The sequence below is a fragment of the Gadus morhua genome, chromosome 20 (assembly GCF_902167405.1).
Source record: "Gadus morhua chromosome 20, gadMor3.0, whole genome shotgun sequence".
Taxonomy (NCBI): Eukaryota; Metazoa; Chordata; class Actinopteri; order Gadiformes; family Gadidae; genus Gadus; species Gadus morhua.
Genome location: NC_044067.1, coordinates 12,116,940 through 12,134,911, shown reverse-complemented (window position 1 = coordinate 12,134,911; position 17,972 = coordinate 12,116,940). Strand labels below are relative to the sequence as shown.

General features: G+C 43.3%; 1 protein-coding gene and 1 pseudogene across 1 annotated transcript; one reads left to right on the top strand and one right to left on the bottom strand.

Annotated features, from left to right (window-relative positions):
• The first annotated feature begins 985 nt into the window (after window positions 1–985).
• Window positions 986–16,600, top strand: heg1 (heart development protein with EGF-like domains 1). The gene is given in 15 exon segments (XM_030344067.1): window positions 986–1,097; window positions 5,865–7,212; window positions 7,627–7,982; window positions 7,985–8,296; window positions 8,559–8,672; window positions 9,128–9,250; window positions 12,505–12,608; window positions 12,693–12,748; window positions 13,106–13,266; window positions 13,727–13,861; window positions 14,118–14,160; window positions 14,257–14,294; window positions 14,421–14,508; window positions 15,277–15,448; window positions 15,786–16,600. Coding segments are annotated over 15 exon segments (3,306 nt in total). The 3' UTR covers window positions 15,930–16,600.
• Window positions 11,199–11,317, bottom strand: LOC115533751 (uncharacterized; annotated as a pseudogene).
• Window positions 16,601–17,972: the final 1,372 nt, after the last annotated feature.

Here is a 17,972-nt window from a genome sequence, read left to right as displayed (position 1 = left end):
ACAGGCTTCTGTGTGATCTTTGCTTGTGCAAACTCTATAACTTATTACCGCCATTGGACTCAATGGCATTTAAAGGATTATCAGAGGAGTTTATTTACGCAATTCACCCTTAATAGTTATCGCGCTTTCCGATGAGGAAATTCACCGTACGTAAACGATACTCTCAGTGTCCCACGGACCCCTTTGCAGGACTGGAATCATGGAAACGTGTTTTTTGAATCACGTCCCTTAGTTTCTCACTGGTGGTGGCCTTCTTGGTGGTGCCGAGCACCCTCGAGGCACGGACCTACACCACCACTGACAAGGGTGCAGAAGGGATAACGTTAACGGGTGGATCTTATTCCACCGGCAGTGGCACGCAGGAACAAGAAGGCGACACGGCGCAGAGTTTGAAGACCGCGGCGTCATCTGCACCCGCAGTAACGCGTTCACTGCACACTGAGACCAGCACGTTACACAGGCGCTCCTGTTGGAGGCAGACGGCTGGGAACTTTGGTAAGAAGTGTAGGATTTATCAGTTTACTTTTTTTCAAGATCGAAAAGTCTTGGCTCTGTTTCCTATTTATGAAGGATCCTTAATTTCTTAAGAATAATGTGAACATCGTCAATAGCGCTGTCGGTGGGTGTTGCAGGCGTTCATCGTAGGCTATTATGAGTGCGATGATTACAATGTGCCTCAGGGTGATAATTTGGAAGCGTAGTAAACAATCAAAACTAAACTTATATTATTGGCACATAAAGCATACAGGGTGGTAAAACAATTGAGCTCTGCACAGCAGCACAACTGCGGAGGTCGTCCCATCTGCATCATTGCCTACAATAATCCACCACCGTCTGTTTTTGGGCCAATCGATGGTCACCTATGAGTGTGACACACTGGACGTTCGCTTTCTCACTTGACACATTTCAAGTTCTGGACCCGTCTCTCAATGATGAAGCTCTACAAGCCGTCTGACAGGCCGCCATGCCTGTTTGAACACACTCGATGTTGCACGCCTGGACACAGGTGTGCATAGTAAAACCTACTGAGGGGTTCCTGGAGAAGTGTAAGATACAAGAGTGTATCCAGGACCAGGACAAAGTCGAGGGACACCCAAGTAACCATAGCGTGACATATATGTCATATGTCTTAACAGATTATAAATCAATAGCTATTCAGAATTTGATATTGCAATACAATGTATAGTTTAGTTTATTGGTTTAAGCCCCATAATTATTATTTATAAGCCCCATAATGGCTGTGTTGCAGTTCAGCAAGTAGGCCTACACAAACTGCCAATATATGAGCAATAGCATTCTGAGATGAGTACTGTATGTTCTGTAAATACTGAGAGTAGTCCATTAAGGGGAGCTGATGTTTGGTAGATTTACAACAGCAGTGTGAACATTCAGATTTATTCCAAATGCAAAGGGCGCCCCTAGACATGGTTGATTTATTTAAATGCACTCTGAGCACCCAACTTGACCCTTGGCCAGAGTTCAGTTAAGAGGAGGGAAAGATCGGATATCATTATCTGATTTAATTGTCAAATCAACCAATGATGCCCATAATATTGAGAAAAACAGATTTTCCAGGCTACTACTTCAGTATAAAAAGGTGAATACATTTTTAACCTTTTAGATGGTAGGAAAATCTCCAATTTACGAACTACTTTTTCGTTGCCTACATGATTTTTCAAATAACAAGAAAAAACAATAATTTTTAGCTAATCTGCATTTTTGAAAGGCATTGAACACAATGCAATCCCAGTGTCTGTTGCCACAACCATAGCAGGATATAAAAAAATCTAAAGATAAAATAAGGAGTTATTCCAGACAAACGGATAGCTTTTGTCGTATAAATCCCACATCACTGGTAAGCGTTTTCCTACTGGCAGCCCTTTGCTCACTCAGCTTTAGGAAGGAAATGGCTGACACCCAGCGGACATTGTCACCGCCATATTTAGGGTCTTCTGCCAGGCCTTTGTTTAATGCAGACAGGCCTTGCTCGACCAACAGCTCTCCGCCCTGAAATATTACGTGCATGTAGGCTTCTTCTAACATGATGAGTCCTCAGTACAGGAAGTACAGCATCTCTCTGGTCTACAGATTTAAATGGGTCAGGAGTTGAATTAAGTGGAGTTTCTTTATCACTCACATCTGGAATTATTCCCCTCGATCTTAAAATTGTTAAAGTTATCCCTATTTTCAAAACAGGTGATACTGATGATTTCGGAAACTATAGACCTATATCCACCCGGCCTTGCATCTCTAAGTAATTGGAGAAATTAGTTTATGCAAGAATATCCAAGCACTTAACTGAAAACAAGATCCTATATGCTCACCAGTATGGATTCCGTAAAAAACATTCAACAGAGCATGCATTAATCCAGCTAACAAACATAATTTCAACCGCAATGGACAATAGTAAGTTTGCTTTTGGATCTTTTTAGAGCTAAGCAAAGCATTCGATACCGTTAACCACAGTATTCTGATTTCCAAATTAAATAGATATGGAGTGGAGGATATTGCCCTGAACTGGTTTAAAAATGACTTAAAGGGATACTTCACCAGTGGAGATATGAAGGTTACATGAACTTAATAATTCAATGTATTATAAATGTGCAAAAAAATTGAAATCGGTTCATCCTAGCCTGAGAAAAGGCAAAAAGTGTCTCTCTGGCTCAAAAGTAAGAAATCCTCCAACTACCACAGTGCATTGCGCTCGCTGCACCGCCCACCTGTTTCCGTTTGGAGGGGAAGGACCCATTGTCCTAGCGCGAGTGTACTTTGTGTAAACATAACCCAGTGATACGTTCAAGTTTAGACTTCTGCCCCCGTTTTTTCAAACGTATTATTTGTATATTACTGTACTGCATAAAAACATTTGCTAATTACAGTAGATCAGCATATCAAGTATTTGTACTCCACCTTTTCTCCCCAGTTGAAATAAGTGTTTATCTTATACAGTAGGTGGCACAACAACCAACATGAATTTGAAGTTTTATTCATGAAAAAAATATGAACTTTTTACAAAAATGAAACGTTTAGGGTGCGTTTGCTAGAGTCAAAATAGTCACAGCTTATCTTGAGCATCTACTGTCTCCTTGTAGCCACGGTACTGCCCGTCTTGTGCTGGGTAATTAGCTCTGATGGCCTGGACAACACAGGAAGCCGATACTGTAACAAAGAAAGAGACCAACATAACAAAGCAAGATCAATTATGCCTTGAGTAGCCTATGCAGCATTACACAGACTTAAAGCTAACGTAATGTAGCCTATGCTCTGCCAATAAGATCGGCTATTTTCGGATAGCATTGTCACGTTCCCCGGGACTCAAAACTATTGTAGAAAATGTGTTAGTAAAAAAACAAACACTTACTCTATGCTCAGACGTCTGTTTCTCCCGGCGGGCTTTGGCTGGCGTTTCCAGTTCACTTTCTGGGTCCGGAAATATGTATCCAATACCCCACTCTTCAGATGAGGCATAAAGCCTGGGTAAGAGGTTAGACCTAAAAAAAAATAAAGTTTGGTTCCTGTAGATTGTCAGTTGAGGTCAGGGGTAGGTAGGGAATTTATTTTATTTTTTTATTTTATTTTTTCCAGCGGCAGCGAATGATAGGTAGGTTTTTTTCATAAAAAAAAGAGAAAATTCGCTCATCCTTGTACAGAATGAAGAGGTGCTGTACAAAAACGTAATTATAGTTTGCATCAATTTTTTTATTATTATTATTTTTTTTATTATTATTTTTTAAAGTTGATAAAATAATTTGGGTCGTACATAAATTGACAGGGTCGGTCGGAAACCGGAACCGAACAATTTCTTTTTTTTAGGCCTTACACACATGGCCCCATCCTCACCAGATTCAGCCATTTATTCTAGAAGAAACTGGCATCGCTGAAATTCGCTACAGCACAGGGACTCTGTGTTAGTGTCTATAGGAGAACAGAGTAAACCGGCGCGCTCCGGCCCCTCGTCCTCGGCAACAGGCAAGGCCTTTTCAGCTGCAGCCGCAGCAGCCTCCTCCTCCATTGGTGTAAATTCTTCCTGGCTGTATTCTGGCTCGTACTAATAGCCCTGAATGTCTGAATCCAACAATAGATTTTCAAAATCCACTTCGGCTGTTTCACATTGCAAATTTGTTCTCTAGCTAAGCGGTGAAGAAACATGGCGGACATTGTGTTTACATTTGTACGCGAGCTCCCACCCCCCCTCATTCCTTATTGGTGGGCTCACAAATTTGCAGAACCAGTGGTTTGTAGTCCTCGGCCCTTCTAGCAGGCAAGCAAAGTTCTCGCGAGATGACGTCAAACGCGTCATTTGACGTCATCTCGGGAGGAAATTAGATCAGGAAAGCTGGGCCAAGGGAAGACTGGGTTAGACTGAGGGAATTTTTTTTTTTTTATACTACAATAGCGATTTTATAATGATGGAACGCCGGTTCTGAATGGGTGAAGTATCCCTTTAACTAACCGAGAACAATATGTGTCGCTTAATAGCTATTCTTCTACCAAGTCTAGAATCATTCATGGGGTGCTACAGGGTTCACTACTGGGCCCTTTATTATTTTTGATTTACAGTTTAGCCATGTCTTGCAAACATCTTTTTCCTGTATTATTTGCTGATGACACCAATCTTACAGCAATGACTTTAATTATTTGATTGACTGTGTGAATGATGAGTTAATCTCTATTACCAAATGGTTTAAAATGAATAAATTAACACTTAACGTGAAGAAATGTAACTTTGTGATCTTTCGCAACATAAACAAGCCTTACCCCAAAGAACAAGAAAAAGTACCCATAAATGGATCAGAAATGATGCAAGTTAAAGCTACCAAATTTTGGGGAATTTTAGTTGATGAGAGACTTAGCTGGTCAAATCACATAGACCTGGTTTGCAAAAGGTCTACGAGGAGGGTTGGCATATTAAGAAAAATGTGTCCTCTAATTCATCCTTCTGCTCATTTAACCTTAAACTATAGCTTTTTTTTTCTTCCTTATTTGAACTTCTGTAATCTTGTCTGGGCAGCTTCATATGCCAACCAGCTCAAGAAATTATGCATCATTCAGAAGCGATTCTTAAGATTCATCTCACATTCAAACAGATATGCTCCATCAGCACCACTTTTTATAAAAAAAAATATTTTACCAATTCACAAATTGAATATCTATCAGATATGTTTATTCATTCAACAAGTTTATTTACAGAAACGAAGATCTCCCTGAAAGCTTTCAGACTTTGTTTACTCACTCATTTAATGTACATTCACATCGTACTAGACACAGCAATGATAACAACCTATCTTTAACCTTTTCCCGCACATCACATCATCAATTTAGTATAGAGTCCCGGCATTATGGATTGTCTTACCTCCCCTATTAAGATCCATATCATCCCACTCACTCTTTAAAAAGCAGCTTAAAAAACATCTTATCTTCTCATGAATCATCCAATCACCCCCTGTCCTCTCCATTGACCAACATTTATTTTCTTCTCTATCTAAGACATGTATTTATCAAATCCTTTTCCATCTAATTTGGATTATTTTGATTATTTATGTACTTATTATTTATGTACTCCTTATTTTCTAAAGTTTATTTGTTAGCCTTATAAATATGATTTGATTCAGATTATTGACAGGTGTGGAAATCTTGTACAAGCCCACTGGGCTTTGTTCCCTCCTTGCACCATTAATGTTAATGTGTGCTAAATAAATAAACTAAACTAAGTGTTGATATTGTTTTGTTGAGGATATTTTGATTATCTGATAATAATGAATGAACCTTACAAATCCCAAAAGGGAAATGATCATGTATTGAAAATTAACATACAGAGACATAAAAGTCTGAAAAACTCTTTTACTGATTTTTATTTCTTCCAGACACCGAGCAGACCGAAGCGTCCACAGTAACGGGCAGGAACTTGTTGGACGAAAGCACCCTCGACTCCACGGAGCTGCCGCGGTCCACTGAGCTGACGGAGGCCACGGCCGTCCCCAGCCTCACGGACTGGGAGGATCTCCCCACGCCGGGCCAGCTGTGGGACATCTCGTCCCCTTCCACCCTCTCGCTCAAGTCCGCTCCTTGGACGGCGACAGAGGGAAGAGGCAGCCCGTCGCTCCGGCCTGGCCCCGAGAGCAGCCAGGGGTGGGCCCTGGCAGAGACCACTCCACTGGGGGCCCCAGAGCACACCGACAGCACCTACATCTCCACCACTCTCAGCCGAGCAGGGGAGAGGACCCTGCTCTCCGTCACCTCCACCTCCTCCTCTTCCTCTTCTTCCTTATCGTCCTCGTCCTCTTCCTCTTCTTCCTTATCATCCTCGTCCTCTTCCTCTTCTTCCTTATCATCCTCCTCCTCGTCCTCTTCCTCTTCTTCCTTATCATCCTCCTCCTCGTCCTCTTCCTCTTCTTCCTTATCATCCTCCTCCTCGTCCTCTTTCTCTTCTTCCTTATCATCCTCCTCCTCATCCTCCTCCTCTTCGTCCGCTTTCAGCAACAGCAGCTCCACCTCTGGTTTTACTGAGACGGGCAGCTACGGCTCCGAACGGTCCCTCTCCACACAGGCTCTCGGGGACATCGTGTCCACTGAGGTCTCTACAGGGAAGGCCCCGTCGACCAGGGCTGACAACCGGGACAGCACTGTAAAAGTAGTTCTCCATCATCACACAAGCTCCCAGAGAGAGGAGCATTACGGGACGGGTAGCCTGGAGCCACTCAGGGTAACCGAGCCCTTGACCGAGCCACCAAACCCCACGCATCATCAGCATCAGCCCTCGTCCATCTCCGAAGAGACGTCAAGCTCCGCCCCCCCGCATAGCCAGACGGGGACGGACGTCTATGGGACGTCCGCAACCGAGCGACCGGAAAGAGTTTCGGCGGTGGTTTCTCCCTCAGAAGCGGGAGACTCGGAGGCCAGCAGCCCCGGCAGCAAGAGCTCGTGGACCGAGACGGAGCGCGGCAGTGACTCAGGGTTTAGCTCCAGCGCCACCAGCGTCGATGTCTCCACGGACAACCGGAGCCAGACCGGGGTCGTGTCTCAGACGGCAGAGGACCAAAGCACAGCGTTGGGTTTGACAACAGCGCCCCCTACAGTTGGAGCTAGCACAGCTGCCCAGGATGACTCTTCGACCAGGTTTTTGTCGAGGCAGTCGCCCTTTACAACCCGGACAGACGGCGCAAGCATTGGTGTTGAGGTTTTCACCACCATGCCTACTTTTGTTACTCACAGGTACTCACCCAGCTGTTTTTCACCCATAATGCATGCAACATTCATTATGGGTACATTTCATTTACCTATGATCTGTGGTGGCCAAGCCTAGACCAAACATTGTAACTAGTTTTGTCTACACACTCACTCACGCACACAATCAATCAGTTTTCACGGATGAAAACTGATTGAGCGTTTCCTTAGATAGCCTTTTGCTTTAGCAAGGTGTGTTCAAAAGGGAGATTCAAATGATCTGGACCTCTGATGGTATTTGTTCCTCAGTTAAAATGACAAATAATCAGTCTGTCAGACAGTCAGTCAATTCTTTGGTGGTTTCATATGGCACAGTAAATATATAAACGTATGTATTTAAATTCTAATGTTTACTTTATTAAGTCAAATATCTTTCGACCTAATCAATCGGTTTATTGACAGATCGCAAGTTACGACGAGGGAGGAAGACGGGACGCGTAAACCTATCGCTTCCACCGCCATTCCCACCCAGGTCCCCTCCCGGTCCCCCTCCCTACCACCCCAGCCCACACTACCTCCCCAACCCAGCAGCAGCAGCAGCAGCAGTAGTACCCTCAACGACAGGGATGTCACCCCCACCCAGGGATACCGACCCAACAATCAGCCACCGCGGCGGCCCCTAGAGCCTCCACTCCCCCGGCCGAGCCCTCCTCAGTGGCGGCCCCCTCGTCCCCCCGACAGCCCCCGTCTCCAGGCTGGACCCAGAGTAGCCCCACAGTGGAGACCACCCACAACCCCACCGTGGTCACCCCCCCATCTGTCTTGCTGACCCCCGCAACGACCCCAGCCAGACTGGGGACCACCACCACTGCTCCCACCACCACCACCACCACTTCCTCCACCACCACCACCACCACCTCCACCGTGCAGAGCAGTAGCAGGACGACTGCTCCCCAAGCCCGGAGCCCAACCCCGCCTCTGGCCGGAAGCACCCCACCACCAGCACCACCAGCACCACCACAGACCACAGCACTGTGGAAACCTGGGACCAGCAAGGCAACAACTGCAGAGGTTACCTCCACGGTAACCACGGTAACAACGGAAATGGCGTCCCCCCCGAAGCGTCTACCCGGTGAGTGGCGTACGCAGCTCTGCTTATTAAGTAGACAGAGGCAAGCCAGTGGTACACATTTAAGTGGTCATAGTAATTAGAGGTTATTCAAATATGGGCGATAAAAATATTTTAAACTGCTTTATTCCTCGACATTAACCAACACTCAAATGTTATGCAGAAAACTTAGAGGACTAAACCGTGTTCATTTGGTTAATTCATTTTTACTTTTGTTAAAGGCCAACCATGAACACAATCTTATGTACAAAATAATCCTCTCCAGGCAATCCCTGTGCACCAAATCCTTGTAGGAACGGAGGCATGTGTGAGAGTTATGGAAGGCAAGAATTCACCTGCCGCTGTCTCGAGGCGTGGACTGGCCCCAACTGCACTCAGGGTGAGTCTGCTGCCCCCTATCTAATGAGCCACATCGATGCTCAAGTCCATACACATGATGACCACAGAAGAAAGGTAAGATAAATGTGGTATATGCATACATATTTATGTCTATATCTATCTCTATATAGATATTGTATTACTGGTATATGTAAATATATATATGTATATGTGTATATCGATATAGATATTGATATAAAGGCTGTTTGGCTCATACAAAGTGTGTAGGTCCCAAACCCACAGTTCTATTGATCTCACCTGGCACCCACCTTGTAGCCAGGTTGGTTGGTTTCTATGTATGCACATCAACACATGAGAAAGCCAACATATAGATATGCGTTGTACACTCACTGACGTGCTTCATCTAAATGACCTATGACTAGTCTAATGATCGTGAAGGTTTTATCAGCACTCGCCATAAATGCATTGTGCATGTGTGTGTGTGTGTATGTCTAGATGTGGACGAGTGTAAGAGGAGCTCCTGTCCCGCGGGGTCCCTCTGTGTGAACACCAGGGGCTCTTTCAGCTGTGAGTGCCCCCTTGGCTTCGACCTGGAGGACGGCCGCGCCTGCACCCGAGGTGAGAGGCACCCTGCGTTACGCTTCTATCAGGGCTCCAGACTAGGCTTGCAGCTCGCGGTGTGGACATTTTCACACCGAGTAATACACTCGTGTCAACACCGGTATTACCGAGTATAAACGGTGTAAACTTTGAAACTAGGTCCATCGCCATCTTCTCCGTCAACTCTCCTCTCACACTTGGTGACAGCGTCTGGCAGCGCGCCAATTCTCGGTGACGGCGTCTTATAAAATTCTATAATAGTATAATATAATTTTATACATAATATCACGACCAAAAGCTCTGCGCCTCCGGATGGCCGTAGCGCGGGGAGCTCTCGTAGAGATTGGGCTTCGCAGGGTTTGTTTACAGGCCTTGCTATGGTTACCGGTCTTGTGTGTTCCAACGGTTTATTAGGTAGCCTATCTATTAGGTTTGTATATATTTTTTTATTTTCTTACTTTCTTAATTTTTTTTTTTTACAAATTTTTTTTTTTATCACTGAAAAAAAAATAATATAATAACTCGGTGTTGCGGGTGTGCAACACCGAGTAATCGGTGTTGGCTTCAACACCGGTAACACCGGTAATACCATATACCGCGGCAACACTACTCCAGACACATTTCACTAGGAGCACTGTGGCCCCCAACTGAAAATTGTAGAGGCACAACCAGAAATTTTAGGGGCACACACCGTAAATCAACATGCCAAACAAATATTCACATTTCTCCTAATTTTCACTGTAGTACTCTAACCCTAACCCAGTATTTTGATAATAGATGCAGAAATTACAATGTACTGTTTCAAATTCAGTTTCACATTATATTGTGATTCCCATCTATCCCAACGGTTTCCACGTGTGCATGCATGCGTTCGACGAGCACGGAACGACAGTTCCACGGCAGTGCGCCCGCTTGTCGCAGTGGCGGTCCTACGTCCAGTTACCCCCGTGCGAGACTCCCTCCGAGGGGGAGGGGAGGGGACTTCAGTGGGGCTTCAGTGGGGGGTTCAGTCCGTCTGTGCACGTCACCTTCTCAACAAGCAGGTGTGCCTGCTGCCAGAGGGGGCGCCAATATTCCAATTCCCCAAACAATGTTATGGTACGACGCTACGCCTCCTCTCTGCCCGCTCGCCTCTTCATTGAGAATGCATTAGCAGAATCCTGCACAGGTTCGGGTACCCGCACAATTTGGATGTGAAAAAATAATGTAGGCCTACTGTGTCGGACACGGGTGCGGCAGGTCTGACGCCTGAACAGTGCGGGTCGGTTGCTGGTTTTGCGATTGCGAGCGAGACTTCTCCGGTGCTGGATACGTTATTCAGTAGCGGAGGAGTCAAGTAAAACCGTCAACGGTTGATGTTTTTTTTTTGCACAGCAATCTAAAGCACCACGCCAAACACCAGATTGTGTAATTCCCCAGCTTTCCATCTAATGCGTCTTATTTTCCTTCGGGTGCGGGTCGGGCGTCGATATCAATTTATAGTGGGTCTGGTCGGGTGCTGAATGTAATTCGCACTACTACTACTAATAATAATAATGGATTGAATTTATGTAGTGCTTTAAGACGCTCAAAGACGCTTTACAATGCAGGGGGGACCTCACTAACCACCACCAGTGTGTAGCACCCACTTGGGTGATGCATGGCAGCCAATCTGCGACAGAACGCTCACCCCACACCAGCCTGAGGTGGAGAGTGAGGGAATTAATGAGTCAGCCAATTATACAGGAGGATGATTAGGGGGCCAGATTGAATGAGCCTGGTTGGGCCAGGATACCGGGGAAGCCCCTACTCTTTGCGATAAGTGCCCTGGGATCTTTATGACCTCAGTGAGTCAGGACCTCGGTTTTACGTCTCCTCCGAAGGACGGCGCCTTCCGCAGCACAGTGTCCCCGTCACTGCACTGGGGCATCGGGATTGATGTTAAGGCCAGAGGGAAGAGTGCCACCTATTGGCCACCACCCGACACCACTTACAGCACCTGGTATTCCCAGGTTGTCTCCCATCCAAGTACTAACCAGGCCCGACCATGCTTAGCTTCCGAGATCAGACGAGGTCGGGCGTGTCCATTGTGGTAAGGCCGTTGTACTGTAGGAACATGGGTCGGATGCGGTTTTAAGTATTGAGGGTACGGGCGGGTGCGGGTTTGCAAAATAAGACCCGTGCAGGATTCTGACTGGCACTGGCACACCAGACGAAGGTCGGAAGTACGAGTCAATAGTTTGCTTGCTCATTGTTCAAATGCACGTAGCAGGTTGTCAAATCTTTCTCCTTGCACCCTGGACCCTACCTCTCCACACATTAGCCACTAACAGTGGCCATTCCCCATCCTTCTCACACTCATTGGCCTGCTACAGATTCCGGATTTACTGACGCGCCCCTTCCACGTATAACGTGTCAAAAGAAATTATAATAAAAGGGCAAATTGACCGGTCACCAATGCGCGACCAGATGTAAAATTCAGTCGCATTCTCTCAAATTTTGGTCAAAATGCGACCATTTGGTCGAAGTCTGGAGCCCTGTCTATACATTCAACACGGTAGGGCTGAATGATTCATCAAATTCAAACCGACATCACGATGTAATAAAACACAAATCTCAAAGGCTGCGTTAATTATCAGTTTTCACTGTTACTGACTGGAGATCAGTAAGATTCAATTTTTTTTCTTTTACAATTCAATAGTTAAACAAAGATCTTAGAATATTAATTCATGCATCAATTCATCTCAACACATAGGTCTGGCCTAAAGGAAAGAGTTGTTTATATTTTTACTGCTTCCAATTTTGTGTTGGCTATACTATAGAATGATTTGTTGCTTGTTTAGTGAATAATTCAGAAGATAAGGACTTTAAAAATAAAAATGGCATGCTAAATCGTAATCGCAATATTAGTCAAAATAATCGCAATTAAATTATTTCCCCAAATCGTTCAGCCCTCATACACGCTGCAAACATAGAACCGCATATCATTAACCCACATGTTGTTACTGTTCGGCTCATTCTCTGCTGCTTGCGTGTTTATTAAGAAATATTCTGTCTTTGTTGAAATTCTATTGAAGACGATAGAACAAAATACATTGAGTGCCCTTCGATGTTTACGTCATTGTAGTACATTGTAACACAATAGTAGATGATTTGTATGAAATGTTTTTGTTTGAGCTGCTATTTGAATCTATTGCTTCAGATTAGTACACACCTATATCCATTAAATAAATATTATATATATGTATATTAATATTATTATATATTTGTATTGTTTTTTATCATTTTAATAGCAAAGACCTTTTTGGGAACCTTCAGCATCACTCGCCTATCCCCCGACCCCGTCCTCTCCAGGAGTGCGTTGGCGTACGAGACGCACAGGGACATCGTTCAGCTGGTGAGGGGGGAATATGTGGCTCTAATGCTGCTCTATGTTAAGAAAGGGATTCTGACACGTTTTTCTGTCCTTTTTCATCCTTAGTTAAACGTTTCATTATCACTTCTACGTGGCTATAGCCGTTCCACGCTGAGTAATAGGTGAGTTTCTAATTATTTATGTAAGGGTTTGCTATTGTATTGTACAGCACTGCAGATACAGAAACACATTGTAAGCTTGAATAGGTGCACGTCTTCTGCTTTGTTAACTAATGCAGGCGAAAGCAGAAGCATGTTTTACCTTTTTAAACAATTTTCCTCTTTACTATGTTGTAATTTTTCTCTTCGGTACTCTACCTCTTCCTTGTTTACTTTACCTCTGGGGTCTACATTGCTCTCATCACCGCTTCTCTCCTCTAGGTCCCCTTCTCTCCTCTAGGTACTCAGTATGTTTCCTGGTCCTTGTCTTAACTCTGCTTTGTATCTCTCCACTAATTTCGATTCCCAAACCGATCCTAGGAAGGAGGATGGCCTGCACATCCTGGCCGTCCACATGTTCTCCCTGTCGGCCAATGTTACCAGCGATGAGGTCTACAACAGCGTCCAAACGTCCCTCACTAACTGCAGTTCCACCTCGGCCCACTGCAGGGTGTTGCTGCACCACCAACTCACCTATCACGGTATCACATATTTATACATTTACTACATTTATTACATTTATACACTTTTATTATAACGTCATCCTCTGTATGATTTACAAGCACATACAAAAACACACACACACACACACTCACACACACACACACACACACACACACACACACACACACACACACACACACACACACACACACACACACACACACACACACACACACACACACACACACATATTTCAAATACAGTTTCTGCAATATACTTCAAGGACAAGCCCTTTTACCTTTTATGTTTATTGATTGTCCACTGCATGCCTTGTGATGCAGATACGTGATTATTATGTGGGTTCCTGTCTTTGTAAAGCACTCCGAATTAAATGTATGTTTCGAGCAGTGCTTTATAAATGAACCTGCGTTTTATTTAGGGGGCAGCGTTGACACAAATATATGAACCCTTTTGCCTTGTCGTGTCTTTCCCCAACAGTCGAGAGCCTCTGCCTTGCCCAAAATATTCAATGTGACACAGAGCGCTCATCCTGCATGGATGGCAGTGGTACGGCCCTCTGCCAGTGTGTGCCAGGCTACTATAAGCACAACCCTGACGATCTCTCATGCATAGGTAAGCACATCATTTTATAATTTACTAACCAATGAAATACCAGGCAAGGGTTGCAAGATGATCGAGATCCACACAATACATAGCGTTAGCAATCCTTGGACCGTATGTAGCATGGCATGAATTAAAGGTGCTGTAGTTGAGTTGTAATGAGAGGGATCAGAAAAGAGGGGAAGCAAGCAGTATTTTCGAAGAACATCCCTCAGCCTTCTCCCTGTACGGTGCTTTTACCTGCAAACCTTTTGATTCTTTGCTTCAGAATGTGGAGATGGATACAAGTTGGAGAACGGCACGTGTGTGCAGTAAGCAGTTTTCTTAAACCTAATACAATGAATGTATTGTACATATTTGAAAATAATTTGGTACCTTCCACATCATTTTGTCATATCACGTTTCAGGTGCATGTTTGGATTTGGAGGGTTCAACTGTAGCAACTGTAAGTATGCAACCATTCAGATCAAATTACTTTATCTTTATATAATACTTAAAATAATGGGGACTTCGGAGATAATTAGCTTTGGTACTAACGATACCTTTCTTCCACTCCTTGTATCCGTCGCAGTTTACAAGCTGATTGCCATCGTGGTGTCGCCTGCAGGGGGCGCCCTCCTCCTCATCCTCATCATTGCTCTCATTTTTACGTGCTGCAAGTAAGTAGCTGCTACACACAAGCTCCACTGGACTGGACCCCTTTTGGCGCCAGTGTTTTGTCGAATCACAGTTCCGACCAGAACACAATGAGCCAGCCTATTTTCCAATCACTGTGCTGAGGGCCGTGGTCTATTTTGAACTGCTGTGTGGATAAATCTATACATTTTATTAGATGTCACAGCCATATGGAATGCTTGAAACAGGGTTTGAACAGAGTCCTGGTAAATATGACAATACCTCTAGAAATAGCTTGAATAGATTTAAAAATCCTACATTGTAGGCAGTAGCTCATTTGTTTTATGTTGCAACAGTGTGAAATTAAATGAAGAAGTGCACGTATTTGGTTGTGCTATCAAAGGTGTCCTTTACCTTATATTTAGTATCCATAATGTTACATTGTAACTTTATCTTTGCTAACGACTTTGTTTTCTACTTTGCATGATACGTAACAAGCACAGGTGAGGTGCTAGCACAACTGTCAAACCAAAAACATTTACCTAGCTGACGTATTTATGCAAAATGTCCAGAACAAATCCACTACAATAATTGGGAAGATGACTCAAAAGAAATGTGACCTTAAACCCATTCATAATGATAATTATATACATTCAATAACCCTTTCCTCAGGTGTACGGTAGTTATGCTTTGACACATGAATCAGATAATATGTAGGAAATTTGATTCAGTCATTCATGTTACATTGTGGACTCAAAAAACTTTGGAAAAATGTATGTGAATATTAATTTTTTCAACATGATTCTTCTCAGGAAAGATAAGAATGACATCAACAAGATTATTTTCAAGAGCGGAGATCTGTCTCCGTTCACCGACTTCCCCAAAGGCAACCGTGTGTCCATGGAGTGGGGCAGAGAGACCATAGAGATGCAGGAGAACGGCAGCACCAAGAACCTGCTGCAAATGACAGATATCTACTACTCTGTAAGGATACCACACTATGTTGAAACACACACACACAGACACACACACACACACACACACACACACACACACACACACACACACACACACACACACACACACACACACACACACACACACACCACACAAGCCAGTTAATGAGGACATCATGATTCTTCACCCTATGAATTTGTTTCCAATAAATGTTATTCACACCGAGACACTGATTTCTGATGTCCCTTTAATAAAGCCTGCAAAAGGATTAAACCTAAATGAGTGGATAAAACTAACTTGTTTCAAACACTCAAGTGGCAGTGTGTTTCAGAGATGATATTTAAATACACACTCTGTATTTCAGCCTGCACTGCGCAATGCGGACCTGGAGAGGAACGGCCTGTACCCGTTCACAGGGCTGCCTGGCTCAAGGCACTCCTGCATCTACCCCTCCCAGTGGAACCCCTCCTTCATCAGCGATGATTCCAGAAGGAGGGACTACTTCTAAGAGATACAGAGCAAACTCTCCCTGTTTACTCTCTGATGGCGTTCTGTGGTTGAAACCTGTCACGATGGCTGACGGTCGCCTGGATTTGCATCTGATGTTGCCGGTTGCCTGATGCCTGTTTTGACTGACTGTTCTGCGGTTTGTTTGTGTTCTACATAAGGCTCCCTGTATGGGCCATGGTGATTTAATTAGGTTAAATTAGTTCAAATGTCTGGAGAGTATGTGTGTTGGTGTTAATCAGCAGTATGAAGAAATGCAAGCCAAACCAACTCCTTAATTGAGAATGACAAGAGTAAATTTTTATCAATCTGAAATTGAAGCAACCAATATTGAATTTCTCCTGTGCCAATGTTAAGCTATAAGACAGAAAAATAGCTGGTGGCTGTGGTATTCAACTATCCAATTAGCATTAGAGAGTCTCCAAAGTCACTTTAGCCTTTCAGTATTTAAGGGAATGACGTGTGTGCATGTGCGTGTGTTTGTGTGTCTGTGCAAGAACTACTTAATAGATGTATTTGGCAATGTTGAGTTGTTAAATGTAATGATTTTTTACCTACTTTTATTTTTAGATTAAATATTTTATGTAACTTTTCTGTCATTATGCATTAAGGGATTCTCAATACTGCCGTTTTAGTCAGATGTGCATATTTAAATAAAGATATTTTCCTCTAGTCCGTTTTTTTCCTTCTTTCACACACACACACACACACACACACATTAAGATAATGGGTTTCCAAATACTTTTTTTTTTTTTGACGATTAGCAGGTTCCCTCCCTTCCTTCTGACAAAATTAGTCAAAATTAGTGTTGATATTATATCAGAACATCACAAGGTTGTAAGTTTTAAGACGAACACATTGCAATGGAACCTCCGACGACCCATGTACGCCACAACACTCACGATAATGAACTACAAGAGCACTTAAATACGTAATAGTTTTTAAGTAATAGATTTATGCATTATGTTATTTACTAATATTTATTTCACCTTTTGGTAGCCTACCCTAGAAAGCACATTTAACTGACAGATCCAGAACGAAGGAAATCCTTTACTATGTACAGACTCAGTGAGCACAGCCTCGCCATCGAGAGAGGCCACCACAGGCCTGTGGTGGCCTGTGAAGGATATTGGATATATTCAATATATATTCAATATATCCAATATATATTTTGGATATATTCAATATATATTGAATATATATAGGCAAGGCAAGGCAAGGCAACTTTATTTATATAGCACTTTTCATACACAAGGCAGACTCAAAGTGCTTCACATATAAACATTGTCATACAATAAAATAAAATAATAGATAAGTAAAAGAAAAACATATGCAAAGAAATGGTTAATATAGAAAAAGGCATTTTAGTATTAAAATAGAAAATAAAGGCAAAGTTAAAAAAGCTTTTTAGAAAGTGCAATGTATTTAAGATTTTAGCAGAAAGCTATAGCAAACATAAAAGTCTTCAGTCTTGTTTTAAAGGTGCTCAGAGTTGGGGCAAGTCTTAAATCCTCTGGGAGTTTATTCCAGCTATTGGTTGCGTAGTGACTAAATCCTGCTTTCCCATGTTTTGTGTTTACTCTGGGGATAATTAACAGATTGGTCTCAGAGGATCTTAGTGGTCTAGAAGGCTGATGTAGTGGAAGCATATCAGTTAAATATTTTGGGCCTAAACCATGTAGGGATTTATAGGTTAGCAACATGATTTTAAAATCAATTCTCTGACCTACAGGAAGCCAATGTAACGATTTCAGAATTGGTGTAATATGATCAAATCTTTTGGTCTTTGTTAGAACTCTAGCAGCAGCATTCTGATATACTGGATATATTCAATATCCAGCCAATTTAGCCTGCCATATTCATCACCCCCCCTCCTATTTCTTGTTTGCAAAGTCTGAGACTCTTCAAATTTATTGGGGTTACATCATTAGGTCACTGGATGTGACTGTAGAAATTTCAGACGTGTAGTCACGACAGGGAAAATTTGGCAGGGGGGGGTTGTATTCTGGCAGGCAATTTAGCCTGCCAGAATACCCCCCCCCCC